The sequence below is a fragment of the Colletotrichum navitas genome (assembly GCF_030913465.1).
Source record: "Colletotrichum navitas strain CBS 125086 chromosome Unknown LY79scaffold_282, whole genome shotgun sequence".
NCBI lineage: Eukaryota > Fungi > Ascomycota > Sordariomycetes > Glomerellales > Glomerellaceae > Colletotrichum > Colletotrichum navitas.
This window is the reverse complement of record NW_026850828.1, coordinates 711-23330: the sequence shown is the minus strand read 5'-3', so window position 1 is coordinate 23330 and position 22620 is coordinate 711. Positions and strand designations below refer to the sequence as shown.

Here is a 22620-nt window from a genome sequence, read left to right as displayed (position 1 = left end):
TTATATAAATAAAAAGTAACTTACTTTATATAAGGCCCTTTTATTACTTAAAGTATATAAGAGGGTATTAGCTAGGCTAATAACCTTAGAGGTAAGTAGTATATATATATACTAATATATAATATATTAGTAATATTTAAGGCTAAGACCTAAGAGACACTTACTATTAGATTAACTTATAAGTATACTTTTTAAGTAATACTCATAAGGGCTAATAATAGTAAGTCTTCTTACTATACCCTTCTAGTACTCTAGTGCCTTTATAAAGGTATTATTATTACTACCTAAATCTCCTTTAACCTTAGGAAATAGTAGTAGGCTCTCCTTATAGTTAATATAAAGATAAAAAGGTAACTACTTTACTATAACTTTATTATTTATAAAACAAGTTAGTAATTAAGAAATATTAGAAGTATAAGAACTAAGAGTATCTTTTATACTCTTAATACTTCTTTATCTTATATTTTCTCTATTATAGAGGTTATATATATATAAGATATATATATTTATAATCTACTAACTTAGTAGATTAATATATATATTAATTATATAAGTATATCTATTAGTATAACAGGTAGCTAATAACAGTAAAGCCTTCTGGCTAGTTAGAGTAATAGATCTTTAATTAATTATCTACTATTGCCTAAAGAGTAAGAGGAATCTAGAAGAGGGGGTCTGGCTAGATAGGCAATATATATAGGGGCTATAACCAGCGTCCTAGTTATTCTAGTTCTAGATATCCTAGTAGGATATCTACCTAAATTTACCTAGATATTAAGGGTACTAATTATTTTAACACTAGTAACTTTCTCTTATAAACTAGACCTCTACTTATATATTTATTTAACTATTTATCTAACTATCTAATAATCTAACTATCTAATAGCCCTCTATTTAATTATCTAATAGTGTATTAATAAGTAAGGCTAGGTTAGCTAAGTAGAAATAGGGGTAGATATATAATTTTGTTACTAGTTTTCTTAGTGTATAAATTAAGGGGTTTTTTGTAATCAAGAGTGCTCCTCTAAAGGCAACAAAGCTTATGTAGTTAAGGACATAAATTAACAGGGTTTCTGCTAGTTAAAGGGACTAGTTATAGATCTATTAATTAACCTATTAATAGGTAATTAGTATAATATTATAGTAAGAGTATTTACAGAGGCGTTTTTTAGTCCTTGCCTACTCTAGGCGTATAAATAGTTAACTAGCAATAGTTACCTCTTCTATAAGTAACCTTACTAATCTATAGTAAATTCTACTATAATAGCTAGCTAGACTATTATAGTAGAACTAAACACTAATTAGTGTTAGTATAACAGGTAGCTAATAATAGCAAAGCCTTCTGGCTAGTTAAAGCAATAGATCTTTAATTAATTATCTACTATTGCCTTAAGAGTAGGAGGAATCTAGAAGAGGGGGTCTAGCTAGATAGGCAATATATATAGGGGCTGTAACTGGCGTCCTGGTTGTTCTAGTTCTAGATATCCTAGTAGGATATCTGCCTAGATCTGCCTAGATATTAAGGATGCTAATTGTTCTAATAATATCTAATTATATAATCACTAGAAGATAAGAGAAGGTACTAGAATATCTAAGAAACCTCCTCTTAACACTATCTTTTTAACAAGGTTACTACTTTAAGTTAGGGTTATTTAACTAGGGTTATTAAGTTATATAATCTTAGGTTAATTTATAAGTAGCTTATATAAGTATAGAATATTCTAGTAAGCTAGATAGGTCTATATAAGGGATAGATTTCTTCTTATTTTTAATCTATCTTATTCTCTCTCTAAGCAAGTAAAATAGAATAGTTAATAATAAAATAATAAGACTAACTATTATACTCTTTTTATATTTATATCTTTATATCTATATATTTACCTCTGTTATCTTATATTCTTGCTTCTATAGGATATATCTTTATATAAGAGATATACTCTCTTATATACTCTTAGGCTATTATTCTCTCTAAAAGACCTAAGCCTACCTATTATACTAATAGGTTATAAGCCTAGGTTATATACCTAGGGTATCTTTATTACTATAAGAGTTATATATACTCTTTAGTAGCCTATTTATCTATTTATTAGATAGATCCCTTATACTATCTTTTCTTTATAAGAATATTAAGGTAGAAAAAGTAAGCCCTTAGTATTTCTTATAACTAAGAGACAGTATTTAATATCTACTAAACAAAGGTTATATAAGTCTATTAGTAGTAGTTATAAAACCCTTTAACTACCTTATATATCTTATAAAGATATATATTTATTTAAGGAGGTAAAAAAAGTAAGATCTTTATTTTATAAGTTAAAAATACTTATTTATTTTTAGTAAAAATACTAGAAGAAAATAGTAGATCTTATTAAGGCTACTATAGGCTATTTAATACCTTAAGAATAATGTCTCTAAGGAACTAATAATTAGAATTCCTAGATTACTTTTATTTATCTCTTCTTTAAACTACTTAAGTTAAATATTTATTTTAAAGAAGAAGATAAATATAAGGATATATCTAAAGAATAAAAAATATAGTCCTTATTAATTATAAAGTAAAACCTTTAAAAAGAACCCTTATCTTTAGTATTTAACTTAAAGGATCCTAAAGATACTTTAAATATACTAAAGTCTTTCTATAAGAGAACTAGCCTTATTCTAAGGCAATAGTTATACTTAGAATTTTATACTATTAAACTAGAGAATTATAATACTTTAAATAAGTTTATTAGCTTCTTTAAGGGTTATATCTCTAAGCTTAATAATATAGGGGCTAAAATAAAAGATATAGACTAAAAAATAGTCTTTATAGCTACTTTAAGTAGTTATTTTCTTATATAGGTAGAGAGACAGAGAAGTACTTTAAGAACTAAAGAGCCTTCTTCTCTAGAAGCCTTTATTAATAATATATTAGATAAGAATAGGCATAAAAATAATACACCTATATCTAATAACTATAATAAAAGCCTTTCTTTTTTTAATAAAGGTAATTCTATTAAAGAATATAAGTATCCTTATAATAAAGACAAGAAACCTTATAAATAGGGAAATAAGGGGTTTAAAAGACCTAAAGAAAAAGTAAATAACCTAGAATTAAACCTATAGCCTATTAAAGGTAGAGAAAGGGCAACTTTTACTATAACCTACTAGACTAACTAGCCTCTAGAAGAGAATAACTAAGAAAGTTAATATTATACTTATAAGGCCTATTTTAACTATCTAAGTTAATAAGACAACTAGTTATATAATATAGGTTTAATAGTCTATATATTAAATAATAAGGACTATTTTATAGACCTATTAACTAGAGGAAATATTCTTATAGTTAATATAGGTGCAAGACTTATTAAACCTAAAGGAATAAGAACTATAATACTTCTTATATACTTTAAAGAGGAAATTAACTATATAAGGTTAAATAATACCTTATATATACTAGAATTTCCTATATCTATATTTTTAGGCCTTTTACACTATAAAGGAGGAGGATTTCTTATTAACTAGAATCTTTATAATAGTAATAGAGAGCCCTTTGCTAATATTAATATAGTAAAAAGGGGTTTTTATCTAAATATTACTAGACCTCCTAAGAGTAACCTTCTATATAATATAGAAGAAAGCTCTTCTATATCTCTAGAAGATACTAAAGATAATATATCTTCTAAAATAGAAGAAGAGGTATATACTACTATAACAGAAGAATAGTATTAAAAACTAGCCTATTCTTTTTACCTTTACTTAGTTAAAACCACTAAGTTAACTAAGGGAATTCCTTTAGATAAACTAAAGGAAAAAGACTTAAACTACCTTAACTATATTTCTTCTAAGTTAACTAGGCAATAGCCTAAGATTAACTATAATAAGGTAACTATTCCCTTAGAAAAAGTATATATAGATACTCTTAAAATAACCTTTACTTCTATTAATAAATATAACTATACTATTCTATTTATAGATAATTATTCTAGCCTTAGAAAAATAGAATTCTCTAAAACTAAAGAGGATATAATTAATATCCTTAAAAATAAGCTAGAATACTATAAAAATTAGGGGTATAATTATCCTAAGCGTTTACGCTTAGATAATAAAACTAAATTTAATATAAGGGAATTAACTACCTATATTAAAGAAAAAGGTATTATCTTAGAGCCTTCTATACCCTATATACTAGAATAAAACAGTATAGTAAAAAGAACTAATAAGGCTATTCTAGATAAGTCTAGAACTATTATAGTAGTAAATAACTTACCTAAGTTTCTATAGGATATAATTCTTAAAGAAACTACTAAGTTATTAAATTATACTACTATAAAACGCCTAGATAAGACCCCTATAGAGGCTTTTCTAGACTATTATTATCTTAATAAGGATAATAAGCTAGACCTATCTAATATATATAAAATAGGCTCTAAGGTCTTAGTATATAGACCTAGAGAAAAGTGTATTTAGTTAAATAAACTAAATACCTATATAGAAGAGGGTATTTATTTATCTATAGAAGAAAATAATATATATACTATATATATTCCTTCTAGGCCTTATAGGTCCTCTATAATAAGGACCTTATATATTAAATTTATAGAAAGTACTATAAGAGAGGGAGAAAAAACTACTATTCCTTTTAGTACTTCTATAAATAAATAAATTATTCCTTCTTCTAATATAGAGGTTAATATACCTTCTATATCTAAAGAAGAAAAAGATAAATATAAGGCCTATAATAATACTATAGAATATAACTATAGTATATAACCTCTAGAGCCTACTACTCTAAAATAAGCTCTAGAAGGCCCTAAAAAAGACCTCTAGCTAGAAGCTATATATAAAGAACTAGCTACTATTATCTAAAGAGGTACTTTAAAAGCAGTAGAACCTAAAGAAATATATAAGTCTTCTAGGGTACCTTTAACTACTAAATAGGTCTTTAAGAAAAAATTTAATATTAATAGTAATATTAATAAATATAAGGCTTACCTTTGTGTTAGAGGTTTCTAGTAAAAATATAGGCTTAATTATTTTTAAACCTTTACTATAGGTAGTAACCCTACTACTTATAGGGTATTATTAGCTCTAGTAGTAGCCCTAGACTAGGAAATCTAATATATAGATATAGTTAAAGCCTTTTTATATAGGGACTTAGAAGAAGAGGTCTATATAAACCCTTCTAATATCCCTTTATCTAATTTCTTTATTAAATATCTTAACCTAAATACTATAGGTTAGGAAAATAAAGATTAGATATTATTACTTCTTAAGGCTTTATATAGCCTTAAATAAGCTCCTAGGTAATAGTAGTTAAAGATAAAATCTATATTAAAGGATATAGGTTTTATATCTTTAAAGTTAAATAAAGCTACTTATTATAACTAGGATAAAAATAATCTTTATTATATTATTACCTACATTAATAATTTTCTTATACTTAATAAAGATATTAAGTATATAGAAAATATTAAGGGTAAAATCTCTAAATATATAGAGATATAAGACCTAGGAGAAGTTTCTAAGTTTTTAGGGCTATATATAACTAGAGATAAATCTAAAAGGTCTATAACTATCTCTTAAGCCTACTATATCTAATAGCTTCTAGAAAGGTTTAACTTATTAGAAGTAAAAACAAATAATATACCTATATTAACAAGTATATTAAATAGCCCTCTAGGCAATAAGATAAAAGGATATACTTCTTCTAAGGACCTATTAAAGGAATATTAATAACTTATAAGTTCTCTTATATACACTATATTTATAACTAGGCTAAATATAGCCTATAGTGTATCCTTTACTTCTTGTTACCTTTATAACCCTATAGAATTCCTACTTAAGCAAGGAAAAGGTATATTAAGATATTTAAAAGAGACTATTAATTATAATATTACTTATAAAGGTAATATAAATAATAATAGCTCTAATAATACCTTTAACCTAGTAGAATATACTAATTCTAACTAAGCAAGTTATAAAGAAACTAGAAAATCTGCTTCTAGTTATCTTTTTACTTTACTTAGAGGGCCTATTAGTTAGAAGTTAAAAAAATAGTTAACTATCTCTTTATCTACTACTAAGGCTAAATTTAATAGCCTATAGGAAGCTATTAGAGAGGTAGTCTAGTTAAAGGGCTTATTATCTAAAATAGGGTATAATATAACCCTTATTACTATTAAAATAGATAATAATATAGCCTTAAGCTTAGCCTATAACCCTAAATATTATTAGAGGACTAAGTATACTACCTTATATTACTATTATACTTATTAAGAGGTTAAAAAAGGTAATATAGAAGTAGAATATATACTTACTTCCTCTATACCTACTAATAGCTTAATAATACCCCTTTCTAAGGTTAAATTTTAAGAATTTATTAAGTTAATAGGCTTATATAATACAAATAAGCCTATATAATATACCTATATATTAGTATATTTTTTCTAATATTTTTAGGACTTTTTCTTAATAAGTTATTATACTTATTAAGACCTATCTCTAGATATTATATTCTATTCCAGGGTACTTTTTATTACTTATTTTACTCTATAATAGAGTAAAAGAGGAAGTGTTAGAAATATAAGAACCAAGAGTATCTCTTATACTCTTAATACTTCTTTATCTTATATTTCCTTTATTATAGAGGTTATATATATATAAGATATATATATTTATAATCTACTAACTTAGTAGATTAATATATATATTAATTATATAAGTATATCTAATTATATAATCACTAGAAGATAAGAGAAGGTACTAGAATATCTAAGAAACCTCCTCTTAACACTATCTCTTTAACAAGGTTACTGCTTTAAGTTAAGGTTATTTAACTAAGGTTATTAAGTTATATAATCTTAGGTTAATTTATAAGCAGCTTACGCAAGTATAGATTATTCTAGTAAGCTAGATAGGTCTATATAAGGGCTAGATTTCTTCCTGTTTCTAATCTATCTTATCCTCTCTCTAAGTAAGTAAAACAGAATAGTTAGTAATAAAACAATAAGACTAACTATTATACTCTCTTTATATCTATATTCTTATATCTATATATCTACCCCTGTTATCTTATATTCTTACTTCTATAGGATATATCTTTATATAAGAGATATACTCTCTTATATACTCTTAGGCTATTATTCTCTCTAAGAGACCTAAGTGTACCTGTTATACTAACAAGAAATAACTAGGTAATAATAAATAGTAATATACTAGTTAAAGGTAAATCTAGGCCTAAGTTACTTAGCTTCTCTTAACTAAAGTTAAAAGGACTAGTCTTTAAAGAGACTACTTATTATTACTTGTAAAAAGCTATATTTATTTATTAGTAATAATAATTAATTAACTAGTAGTAAGATAATACTTATAAGACCTATCTATAGGGGGGTTCTAATCCTTTATAGACTTACTAAAGGTCTCTTTTTCTTTCTTAAGAGGAGACAAGGTGCACTTATAGTAACTATAGTAGTTATATAATAGTAAGACTACTATAGCCTTAGGGCCTATAGTAGCTATAAGGGTATATATATAAGCCTTACTAAAGGTAATAGTTTTATAAGATATCTAAAAAAAAAAGTATTAGTAATTAAATTAAAAAGTATAGTAATATAAAAAGATAATAAGTTAGTAATTAATTATAATAAAAAATAATAATATAACTTATAATTATTATTATAGTTATTAAAAAAAAATAGTAACTACTATACTAGCCTTAAGGTAAATATTTACTAATATATAAGCTAGCCTTATAGTAAGTAGCCTTACTAATAAAAATACCTAATGCTAGTAGCCTATAATTATATAATAACTAGCCTTTTTATACTAAAAGAACTATTTTTTCTTTATATTTAGGTGTATAGTAACCTATACTAACGCCTAAGGGGGTATATTATATAGGATATTACTAACTAACACTGCTTTCTAGAATAATGTCACTTGTTAATCTAACGTTTGCTCCTAAATATAGATACTTATAGTAGAATTCACTAAGTAAAGTAATATTTAAGGAACATAGATTATAGTACTATAGATAAAAGAAATAAGCTACTTTTAACTATATAAATTACCCCCTAAATATACTACTTAATAATACCTTTATATATTATTATAAAAAGTAAATATTACCTTTTCTCTTAGTACTAAAATAGCTAATTCTTAGCTAATTAGTGTATTTACTTAAGTAAAAATAGATAAATAATAAATATAATTAGCCTAGATTAGCTAAAGCACTTTAATTAGTATATAAAGTCTTATATAAAGGGTACTTATTACCTTTTAATCCTAGATAACTATAATAGCTATAAATTAACTAAATTTAATAACTACTATAAGAAAAAAGAGATTATTATTTTATATATACCTTTTTACTTATTATATAAGCTTTAGCCTCTTAATATTAGCTATTTTAGCCCTTTAAAGTACTTATATAATAAAGAAATTAAGAAAATAATATAAATTTAAATTATATATATTACTAATAATAACTTCTTTTTTTTAAAGTAGTATTCTTTACTTTAATAAGTAAAATAAATATATAAGTAGGTTTTTAGTAAGCTAGTCTTATACCTTTTAATCCTAAAGTTATTATTTTTTACCTAGATTTTAAGCTAAAGACACTAATACTAGTAAACTTATATCTAACTAGCTTAGGCTTATAAGACCTAAAGATACTAATAATAGCACTAGAGGGTATATAAAGCTTTATCTTATTAAGAAAAAGGATTAGAGACTATTAAGGAAGTTAACTAATACTAATATATAAGGTAATTAACTTATAGTTAAAGAGTATTAGTAAGTTAGTATATTAACCTACTATTATTAAAGTAAAGAACTATTAACTTTATATAAGGATAAAAGTACTTAGTAAGTACTAGAGGGCTAAAAAGACCTAACTATATTTTAGAAGGTTACTTAATATAGCTAACGTAGAGGTACTATAAAGAGAAAAAGAAGTTATTAAAGCTAGAGGTAAAGAAATATTCTAAAAGGGGGGTTATATAGAGAGTAGTAAACTACTTATATAATAATATAGTAATTATAGAAAGACTAAATATAATATATAAACCTATAAGGTAGTTTAGGATAGTAATAAAGAATAAGGTACTATATAGTTTTAATTAATTTTATATAATATAGTTAAATTAACTTATTTAAATAATAAAAGAGTAAGTAGATATATATAACTTACTATAATATATACCTTACTATATATATATATTACTAAAAGTATATTTATAGTTATTATAGACTATAAGTCCCTAGAATACTTTATAAAGAAGTAAAAACTAATAGAATATTAAAGCTAATAAGTAGAGGTCTTATTAAAGTATAACTTTAAAATAATATACTAATTAAGAAAAAAGATAGTAGTCTTAAATATACTTTTATAGTATAAATAAGATATTTTAAAAAGTTAAAATAATAAATAAAAGTAAAAGTAAATTATTTAAATAATTCTTAATACTATAATATCTATAGTATATAGTATAAGTATACTACTTATACTATATATAACTACCTTTAATAATAATAACTTATAGTAACTATAAGACTTAATATAGAATAATAATACTCTATTTTAAGAAGTTTACTAAGCTATCTTTAGTAATACTTATAAGCTTCTCTTTACTTTATAGCTATATATTTAGGTTATAGACTATATACTTAATAATAAGTCTTAACTTGCCTAGCTGAAAAGGCTATAGGGACTAAATAACTAAAACACTAAATTCTTTACTAATAGCCTATATACTTAGTTAATTTAATAAAGCTATAACTTAACTATTACTAGCTACCTTAGGTATAATAGTATACTAAGAATACTATTATATTAGTTTTATTAGCTAAAGTAAATATAAGTAGTATACTACTTTATTAATAACTATAATTTATATAGTAGTAGTAAAGTATAATAAGAAGTAAAAAAAGGTCTTTTATAACTACTTAGTATACTAAAGTACCTCTAAAGTAACTTATTAATAGACTTTATTATTAACCTTCTAGTATTAAAGCTAAACTAGGCTAAATATATATAAGTTATTATTAACTAATTAAGTAAATTAGTAACCTTTAAGGCTATAGTAACTATAAAAATAAAAAGTTATATAAAGCGCTTTTTAAATTACTACTTTTACTTTTCTAGTATATCTAAGAGTATAGTAAGTAACTAAAAAAGTAGCTAAATAAGCTACTTTTAGTACTACTTTTATATACTTACTAAGATAATATAATAACTTAGTACCTTTTACTACCTCTAAAGTAATAGTACTACTAAGAGGTTTAACTAGGAAGTCTAAGTAATACTTTATACCTATATAAGCTACCTTTAAAAAGACTAGGTATAATAGCTACTAGTAATATAACTATTAATTAATAATTATACTAATATAACTACTAGTATAAGCCTATTTTTTCTAATATATAAGTACTATATTAACCTTATTATAGTTAAAGAGAATATACTTAAAGTAATAGACTTATATAAAGAGGCTATATAATTACTAGTATAGTAAATAATTAATATAACTACTATAGCTTAGGCTATTACTATAGCTATCTAAGAAGTTATATAAAAATTAGTAAATAAATAAAGAAGTATAGTAAGGCACTTTTATATTAGTAATAAGGTATAGTTATTTATATAAAATATTACTTTTTTTACCTAAATTAAAAGCTTAACTAACAATATTATAAGTATTTAGTTACTAAGGTTATTACCTCTTTAGTAGTAAAGCTAAATATACTAGGTAATATCTATAACTACTTCTATATTAACTTACTATACTATATAGCTAATTATTATAAGGTAACTAAGACTATAGGCTATAATAACTATATTAGTTATAGCTAATAAGCTATAAAGGCTACTAAGGCTAAGTATAGACTACTAGAGGTTATATAAGTAAGAAAAGGTTTATAGAGGATTTAAAGGCAAGGCTATAGAGAAAGGCCTTACTATAGTTTTCTTTTTCTCTTTATCTTAGAATCTTTATTCTAGGTAATATAGTTATAAGTTATTTAACCTTAGTTATTACTACTATAACACTATTCTAAGATCTTTTTTTTATTCTCTAGAGATAAAAGATAATATCTCCCTTATATTATTAAGCCTTAATTAATAAGTACCTTTAAACCTTATCTCTAATATTATTATATACTAGTTAATAATATACTTACTAATTAACTTTTTTTTTCTTTATTATTAATAGCCTAATCTATAAGTACTAGCAGTTTTACTACTTTTAATACTAAGACCTTTATCTTAATAAATGTCTTACTAGCTAACTACTATAGTACCTTTATAAAAGATAAAGAATAAGACCTTACTAAAGTCCTAGCTTTTAACTTTAACTACTTCCTTAAAGGTATTAATACTAATAACTTCTTTATATTTACTAATTAAGCTATCTATAGCTATTATATTAATAACCTAGTTAATAATATTATTATCCTTTTTTAGCTAAGAAATATTAGCTTATTTATAAATAAAAAAAGTATAAGTTTACTTAAAAGCTATTTAAAAAGCTTTACTACTATAACCTAATTAACCTTTATAACTAAAGAGTTTAAAAAAAATATAAAATATAAAATAATATAAAAATATAATATAAATATAATATAATATAATATAAATATAATACATGTATTTATATTATATTATATAGGAAAGATAATATATATATTTATATTTATATTATATTATATCTATATTATATTTTATATAATATACAACTATACAACATAGAAAATAAAAATAATTAAAGATTAGTAAATTAATTATATATAGTACTATTAACCTTCTTTTATAGTATAGTATTATTTATATATTTTATTTAAAATATAGTATACTTAAAAACTAAGATTTAGTAAAGTTTATTAAGTATTATTTATAAGTATTTACTACTATATAAGTAATAAAGATAAAATAACTATATATTACTTAAAGTATAATATATTAATATACTATAACTATACTAAAGTTACTATTAATAACTAAATATATACTAACTAACTATATAATAATTAACTATATAATAACTAACTATATAATAAATAGCATATAATACTTAACTATATAGTAACTAACTATATAATAAATAGCTTTTAATACCTAACTATATAATAAATAACTATATAATAACTAACTATATAATAACTAACTATATAAGAACTAACTATCTAATAACTAACTATATAAGAACTAACTATATAAGAACTAACTATATAATAACTAACTATATAATAACTAACTATATAATAACTATCTATATAATAACTAACTATATAATAACTAACTATATAATAACTAACTATATAATAACTAACTATATAATAACTAACTATATAATAACTAACTATATAAGAACTAACTATATAATAACTAACTATATAATAACTAACTATATAATAACTAACTATATAATAACTAACTATATAATAACTAACTATATAATAACTAACTATATAATAACTAACTATATAATAACTAACTATATTATAACTAAGTATATAATAAATAGCTTTTAATACCTAAGTATATAATAAATAGCTTTTAATACCTAACTATATAATAAATAACTATATAATAACTAACTATATAATAACTAACTATATTATAACTAAGTATATAATAAATAGCTTTTAATACCTAACTATATAATAAATAGCTTTTAATACTTAACTATATAATAAATAACTATATAATAAGTAACTATATAATAACTAACTATATAATAACTAACTATATAATAACTAACTATATAATAAATAGCTATAGAAGTAACTATTAATAACTAACTATATAGTAATACTATAGAGTATAGTATTAGTTATAATTATTATAACTAGGAAGAAAGTAGTGTAAATAAGGTTTTAAATTATAATATTAAAGAAGTAAAAGAATACTATATTACTAATATTATTCTAAATAGTTTTTGTAGCAATAATATTAGAAATCTTAGTATTAGTAACTAAGTAACTAAGAGTAAATAATAATTTAACTACTTCTATATCTATATATAAAGAAATAATAGTATTAGTAATAATAAAATATCTTTTTAATATATAGATATATATATAAACCTACTAATATATTTTTACTTATATATTATTAGACTACTATATATATATATATAAAAAGAATTAATCTTGTATTTCTTCTTTGTACTTTATATAATATATAAATATAATATATATATTTATGTTTATATTATATTATATATAGAACAAAATATAATACAAATACATATATCATATTATACTACAAAGAAAATAAAAATATATATATTATATTTATATTATATTTATATTATATTTTTTAATACTTTATTTATAACTAAGTACACTAATAACTTACTATAAGACTTACCTAGTAACATCTAAAGCTTAAACTTAGCTTTATTACTATAGTATACACTAATAACTAAGAAGTTTTATTTACTAAGACTAAGGAACTTATTACTAACTATAAAAAGTATATTTTTATAATTACTTTACTAAAGACTAAACTTTAGAAGATAAAAGACACTAACTTTACTTTAAATAATTAAATAAAATACTTAAAGTAATAATAAGCTAATAAGACCTAAGACTATATAGTTTTTAAAGACTTATAATAGTAAGTTATTAGTTTAAAAGCTAAAGGCTTATATACTAACTTCTTTACTTTTTTAATAGCTAGTAATAATACTTATTAGTATAAGAACACTAAACTCCTTAAAGTCCTTATCTTTACTAAGATTAAAGATAAAAAAGATAATAAAAACCTAAAGTTTAAGTACTAGTGTTTCTAAATTATTATCTAACTTAAGAATTATACTTACTAAAGTAATAACTATTATTTTAAATATACCTATAGTTAAGTTAAAGAATATATTATTAACTTTATTTACTTTTTAACTAGTAAAGCTAACTTAATAGTTACTACTATAAGAATATTTTAGTAAAGTTATAAGCTATTTATATTAGCCTTATAGTTATTAATAATACTAAGTAAAAGCTTAATAACCTTATAGTTACTTTTAAAAATATATAAGCTAAGTATACTAAATTTATAAGTATACTAAAGTTAGTAAGCTACTTATTAGCTAATAAAAAAGACACTTTTATAATAAGCTCTTAGTTACCCTTTAGAATACTATTATTTAGTAGTATATTAATACTAGTATAAATTACTTATAGTATACTAAGTATATAGTAAAGACTACTTATATTATAGAACCTTTATTAACTTATACTACTACTACTTATACTAAAGAAGTAAGACTTAGCTAGTATAATACTCTTATACCTACTACTACTAATACTTTAAAGGCTAGTACTACTACTTATTAGCCTAATTATAACTAAATACTTATAGCCTTTTACTAATACTTAATAAAATTTAATACTTATCTTAGTTATAGTAGTACTAACTATATTATTTATAATTACCTTTATTACTAAAAGACTACTATAAATAAGCTTAGTATTAAAAAGACTATTAAAGAGAATTTTAACTAGCTAGTAGAAAACTAAATACTTTAGTAAAATATAACTTTTTACTAAGGTATAGTATATAAAAAGACTATAGATTATCTATTATATTAATAAATCTATAGGACCTTATAAGGAGAAAGCCTCTTAAGACTAAACTTATAATAGCCTTTAATAAATATAGAATTTAACTATATATCTTTCTTAATATAGAAGTAAAAGGTTACTTTTTAATATACCCTTAAGTAACTACTTTACTTAAAAATTTCTATAATACCCTTTATAGCCTACTACCTAAGCCTATTTTTACTATAGGATTTAATAGTAAATAACTAAATAATATTTAAGTAATATAAATAGCTAATATATATTTTAACTAATATTACTTAATATAAATATCTTTATTATAGCTTAATATAGGCTACTATAATATAATCTTAGGATATTAGTAGTTTACTTACTATAAAGTAAACCTTAATATAAAAAACTAATAACTTCTTTAGCCTTTTAATACTCCTTAAGAATAACTACTACTTACTATTATATATAATATAAAAGACCTTTATACTTTTAATAAAATTAATATTTAGTACTAGCTTAACACTAAGGGATAGTAAGTTATCTTTAAAGTTAATTACTAATAATACTAGTAGAAGATAAAAGCTAAGTAATTACCTTAGTAGCCTAAGTTAAATCTTTAATACTTCTATAAGTAAGATATAACTAAAGGTCTTTATAAGATAAGATAAGTACTCTAAGACTAAGACCCCTAGTAGCTAGAACTTTATAAAAAAAAGAACAGTTAATATAACTAGTTATACTTTAGAAATATAATTACTTTACCTTTATAAATACTATTACCTTTAATATAAACCTTTAAAAAGAAAATATTAAATTAGGCTTTCTTTTTCTTTATAAGCTTAATAGAATAATTAATAAAAAAAAGAAGCTAAAAAAATAAATAAAACTTATTAGACTAAAATAAGTAAGTTATAAAAGACTTAGTTAATTTAAAGTTACTTTTTAAGCTAGTAGCCTACTAAGATATCTTAAGTAAAACTACTAGTAAGTAACTTCTTTTTTATTATTCTTAAAACTATAAAATTAAACTTAAAGAAAGTAAAAAAGATAAGCTTATTTACTACTTCTTATATAAGTAGTTACTAGTAAAACTATAGGCTACCTAAGAATACTTACTAAAGAATCTTTAAAAAGGTTTTATATCCCTAAGAAATACTCCTTAGGCCTCTCTTATACTATTTATATATAAAGCTAATAAAAGCTTATAATTCTATATTAATTTCTAAAAGCTAAATAGGATTACTAAGAAAGACTAATACTTTTTACTATTTATTAATAAAACCTTAAACTAAATTAGTAAAGTAAAGATTTTTACTAAGCTAAAAACTTAATAAGTATTTTATAAAATTAAAGTATACTTTAACTTTAAAGACCTAATAACTTTTTATACTTATTATAAAGCCTATAAGTATAAAATATTACCTTTTAGACTTTATAATAAACTAGTTATTTACTAATACTATATAAATAATATTCTTATAAAATACCTAGATAATTTTTATACTATATACCTTAATAATATTTTAATTTTCTCTAAGGAGCTCCTTAAATACTAAGAGTATATTAAAAAAGTACTTAGTTAACTCTAAGAGGTTAGCCTATAGGCTAATATTAAGAAGTATAAATTTAAAGTAATAACTACTAAATACCTAGGATTTATACTAAGTACTAATAGTATTTAACTTAACCTTAAAAAGATTACTATAGTAAAAAACTAAGAAGTACTTACTATAGTAAAAAAAGTATAATCTTTCTTAGGATTCTATAACTTCTATAAAAGGTTTATAGCTAACTATAGATAAGTTATATATTCTTTTAACTACTTAACTACTAAAGACTATACTTACTAATAGACTATAGATTATAAAGAAGCTTTTAAATTACTAAAGTAAGCTTTAACTAATACTTTTATACTTTAATATTTTTAACTAAAGCTATCTACTTATTTAAAGATTTTTAGAGGCAAAAGGGGTAAATAAGAAATAGGAGATAGGAGATAAGATATAAAGGTAGTATATTATTATAGATATAGTAGAAGAGCTTATAGATCTAACTATCTAACTAGACCTAGGGATATAAGGGGATTACTTATACCTATCTCTTAGGTATTCTAAGGATTTCTTTAGTATTCTAGGTTATTAAGTAGGTTATTAGGTAGGTTATTAGAATACAGAGTATTACTTTACCTACAGTAGGGTATTATTTTATCTATTTACCTTATATAACCTAGAACTATATTCTTAATTCCTTAGAGAAAGAGAAGGTCTTACTTAAAAGACCTATTCTTTATATATAAATATTATTATTATATAGTATATATAGCTATTTTCTAAGTAGTTATTCTTATATCTAGTGTATACAGTGTATATAGTATTATTAATACTATAATATATATTTTACTTCTTTATTATATTATTATCTTATTTTTATATATATATAAGGTCTTTAAACCTTAATATCTAATACCCCCCCTTAAGGTATATATAATTTATTATATATAGCTTATCTATAAAAACCTTAATAGGAAAAGATTAAGATAGCTATTTATTATTAAGTATATATACTTAAATATATACTTTACTAATCTCTTTAAAACCTTTATATATAGAAAAAAACAAGAGATAGTAACTTATTTATATATATATATATATTACTCTTTTTTATAATATATTATTATTATTATTACTATTTATATACTTATTTCTTATATTCTTATTTTCTTCTTGTTTATTATATTTAGGTATTATATATTTACCTATTATATTTAGGTATTATATATTTATCTATTATATTTATAGTGTTTATTATATTATTAAATAAAGCCTTTCCTAAAGGTTTAGTTAAAATATCTACTATATTAACTTTTGTATTTATATAATATAGATATACTTGTTTATTTATTATAGTATCTCTAGTAAAGTAATATTTTATATTTCTATACTTAACTTTTTTATAAAATTCTAGATTTTCTACTAGCTTTTAAGCTACTTTATTATCTATTAATATTCTAGGTTTATTTAAATTACTAAACCCTAGATTTATCCTTAAATAGTTGTAGCTACTATATAAAGATATAGCTTCTTTTATAGCTTCTATTAAAGCTATATATTTAGCTTTATAAGTACTTAAAGCTACTGTTTTTTATTTTATAGAATTCTAACTAATAAGATTATAATATTTATAAGTATATATATAACTAGAGGTAGATCTTTTGTTATTAAGATCTCTTGCCTAGTTAGAATTAGTATAACCTATTATATTAGAGTTATTAATATTATTATAGTTATAATATATTCCTAAATTATTATATTTATTTAAATAACCCTATATTCTATTAAGGGTAGTAAAATACTCTTTAGAAGGGTTACTTATATATCTAGAACAAGTTATAACAGGAAGAGTTATATCTATTCTTGTTTTTAGTACTAAATATATTAAAGCACCTATTTCTTGCTAATATTTTAATATTTCTTCCTTAGTTACTTGTTCTTTATTCTTATATAATTTTATATTATTATCTATAGGTCTATTATAAGGATATAAATCTCTTTTTTTAAATTTATTTAATATTTTATCTATATATTTTGTTTAATGTATATATATACTTTTATTTTTATAATCTATATATTTTTTATTTCCTAGAAATATACTAGGTATTCTTATAGGCTTTATTTTTATATATTTAAGTAGTATATTATTAAATAGATTATTTATAAATTCTTTATTATTTCTAACTACTAATATATTATCTATATAATATACTAGTATTATTTTATTATTATTTTTATTATATATAAATATAGCTTTATTATAAGGGGATATTTTAAAGCCTTCTTTTATAAATATATCTTTTAAATACTTATACTATAATCTAGGACTTTGTTTTAAACTATATAAGGCCTTATTTAATCTATATATATATTCTTTATTATTATATAAAGGATTTTTATTATTAAAAACTAGTTTATTAGCTTCTTTTTTATATATATATTTAGTAGGAACTATAGTATATATATCTTTATTAATATTAGTATACACAAAGACATTAGTTATATTATATTGTTGTATATACTAGTTATTAGCAATAGCTAATATCATTATATATCTATAGCTTTTTAGCCTATAAGTAGTACTAAAGGTTTCTAAATAATTAATACCTAAGTGTTAATTAAACCCTTGTACTACCTATCTTGCCTTATATATTTTCTCTATTTTATTATTATTATTATCTATTTTTTCTTTTATCTTATATACCTATCTTCTTTTAATAATATTATTATTATTATTATTTTTTATAATAGTCTATGTATTATTATTTTCTAATTCTTTAATTTCTTTATTTATACCTTCTATTTAGTTATCTTTATTATTATCTTCTAGAAATTATTTAAAAGTAGAAGGTTTAGTTAATATATTAGAAGATAGTATATAAGATGCTTTATCTTTAGCTCTATTTAAAGAAGCTAATATATTAATAGAAGGATAATCTTCTATAGTATTAAATAGATTACCTTCTTTATAGTCTATATAATCTTCTTTATTAATCTTAGGTATTTCTATTATTATATTATCTTTAGATATATTATTATTAGTATTACTATTATCTTTATTACTATTAAGGTCTTTATTTATATTATTACTTATTTCTAGACTTTCTTTATTATTATTATTATTAGTTATAAAGTTATTTTCTAGTATAGTAATATCTCTAGACTATATAGGTCTTTTCTATATTATATCCTATATTTTATAAGCATTATTTCTATAATTTATTATAACGCCCTTATTAGCTCTTAAATCTAATTTTCTAATATTAGGGTCTTTATTTTTATAGGGAATTAATAAGGACGCTCCTAGAATTAATATAGACGCTTTAGCCTTATAGACACTCTACTATTTACTATTCTAATTAGTTTAAAAAAACAGTATATCCCTACAAAGGCAGTAAAGGCAATTACACTAATATAGCTCTTTTACTATTCTATTCTACTATTAACTAATTAACCTATATAGTTATAGAAAATAGGCTTTATAAGGGGGTCTTTTTATAGCTATAAGAAATAGACTCTATAAGAAAGGCCCTCTTTATAGCTATAAAAAAAGCCCCCTTATTAAGCCTACTTTATAGCTATAAAAAAAGCCCCCTTATTAAGCCTACTTTATAGCTATAAAAAAAGCCCCCTTATTAAGCCTACTTCTTATAGCTATAAAGGTTAGCCCTTTTACTAGGCCTACTTCCTATAGCTATAAAGGTTACCCCTTTTACTAGGCCTATTTCCTATAGCTATAAAAATAACCCCCCTATTAAGCTTACTTCCTATAGCTATAAAGGTTAGCCCTCTTGCTAGGCCTATTTTCTATTTACCTTAAGAAAGGTAACCTTTTTTATATTTAAAATACTTACTACCTAGCTACTTTTTTATAATATAGCTATAAGGATTTATTATTACTACTAACTATTTTTTACTAACTCTATATCCTTTAAACACTAGGCTAAAGTAGCTATTTACTTATATAATTTCTTATTATTTTTCTACTACTAAGAACACTAGACTAGCTTTTTATTTATTACTAAAATAAGGTTAAAATCTAGCTTTAACTTAGTTAACTTTTCTTTTATATAGACCTAGCTACTATTAACTTATTTTTACTTTTAGATAAGTAACCTTACTTTTTACTACTTATACTTTAGCTTATACTAAAGGTATAGGTTTATTTAGTTAAGTAGCCTTCTCTAAGTAAAGCTAGTTATAATAAGATAAGCTATACTATATTCTTTAGCCTACTATAAAAAGATACTATAATCTTTAAATTAAGGATCTAGTAGTATAGATTAAAAGAAGATATTTTTTAAAGATACTACTAGGAGTATACCTCTTACTTACTAAATATTATAAATTAAGTATCTTTATAAAGATCTTATAGTAATAAAAGATACTAAGCTTAGTTAAAACAGTATAGTTTAGACTATATTCTCTAATAAAGGCTAAGAATAGTCTTTTACTAAAAGGTATTACCTTTTTTACTAGCTAGTATTACTTTTTAATTAGACTAAATATTTTAAGGAAAGTATTATCTAAAGTTTACTAAAGAGCTTAAAGTAAGTACCTATATACTTCTAGTTTCTAAGGACTTTATCCTTAGTATAAGCTTATCTAAAGTATAACTCCTAGTTACTAATTATATTTATATAATATTAATAAGTTAATATAAGTAACTAAGACTATTTAGAAAATAGCCTTTAATATTATTATTACTTAACTTTATACTAGAGTAATATAAATACTAAAGTTCTAGTATTTTTAGATAAAGTAGTAAGCCTATATACCTTTAAGGGTAAGTATATTATATATAGGTACTAGAGGATTAGGCGTTAGTTAATAAACTCTTTATAAGCTTAGTCTAAGCTTTCTTAAAGGTATACTTAGTCTTAGTAAAAATAATAAGCTTCTATATTATTAGGACTTATAATATATATAAGGGAGGCTTATTACTAGTGTAGTAATATAGCCTAGTCCTTATTACTAAGCTAAGCTATTACTTATATTATTAGCTAATAGACCTTATTATTAGACTTACTACTATTACTTATTATAATATAGTCCTTAAGCTACTTTTACTTAGCCTTAAGTATAATATTAAATTAATATAGTAGATATAAAGTTATTACTAAACTAAAGAACTACTTATTTAGTATAGCCTTTATTTATTTATTATAGTTTATAATAATAATAGTAAAGTAATAACTAAGTGTTAGTCTATAAGTTAGTAGATACTTACTAAGAAAAACTAAAAACCTTTTAGCCTTTTATTATTAATAAGGCTAAATATAGTATTATAAATAAACCTAAGGTAGGTCTATCTAGTAGCCTAAAAAGTAAAAGTTTAAAGTAATTAGTGTTATAGGTGTTATTAAAACTAATTACTTTAGGGAATTACTTCTATATTTAGAGATAGTAAAGAAAAGTCTAGACAAGGCTAATAAGTTAGTCTAGCTTATCTTTTGCTTACTTTACTATATATAGGATATTTTACTTATTAAATAGCTTAAGTAAAGCTATAGTAGGTAAATACTTATTAGCTTCTCTTAGTTTATATAAGCTTTAGTATTATAAATATTTACTAAGTAAATAAAGAATCTAGGAACTACTCTTAAATAATAGTATATATATTATATACCTAAATACTAACTTATTAGCTTATTATATTAATAGTATTTATTATAGGCTAAGTTACCTTATAATAAAAAGATATATAGATACCCTAAGGCTAAGACTATAGTTATACTAACTATACTAAAGTCTAAATAATAATATAATAGCTATTACCCCTCTTAAAAAGCTTTTATAATTACCTACTATTTATAGCTATTCTTTTAGGACTTACGCTATTAAATACTAGTACCTCTATAGGCCTAGGCTTACTAAACTAATTATATTAGATAGTATATTATATAACTTAGCTATAGTACTAATATTTATACTACTTTATAATACTAAATTATTAGCCTTTATAAAAGTATTAACTTAATTAAAAAGGGTATTAAAGGTTTATTCTAGATTACTAAGAATTAGTAAATTTAGGATTTTACTTATAAGAGGAGAAGAGGATCTATTACTTTAGGTATAGTAAGAGGCTATAGTTTAGAAAAAGGCTTTACTTTAAGAGGAAAGTTATTATTAAGGTAGTAAATAAGGTAGTAAATTAGCTTAAAGACCTTATTATTCTTACTATTAATAAATATACTCTTATTATTAAAGGAGTACTATTATTAGCTATTAATTAGTCTTAATAACTTATTAAATAAGGTTAAAAGCACTATTAAACTACTATATAGTAGAATAAAAAGGTTATTAGGACTACTTATAAAGAGGTAAAAGGTTATACTCTAGAGAAAGTTAAAGGAGAATAGTCTACTAAGTTTTTATTATCCCTTTAAAGAAATAGTAAGTAAAGTAAAGTATTAGCTTTATACTAAGGTAATATAGTTTATAGTATAAAAGAGGTTATATATCTTATAGTAAGCTTAATAAGAGCTTAGCTATAAGGTTATACTGCCCCTTAGGATTACTAGCTTTATAGAAC

General features: G+C 21.7%; 1 protein-coding gene across 1 annotated transcript; it reads right to left on the bottom strand.

Moving 5' to 3' along the window:
* Window positions 1-17340: 17340 nt before the first annotated feature.
* Window positions 17341-17514, bottom strand: LY79DRAFT_470963 (uncharacterized protein; the record flags this gene model as incomplete). The annotated part of the gene is made up of 1 exon (XM_060553210.1): window positions 17341-17514. A coding segment is annotated over one exon (174 nt), but the record flags the coding sequence as incomplete, so codon positions are not given.
* Window positions 17515-22620: the final 5106 nt, after the last annotated feature.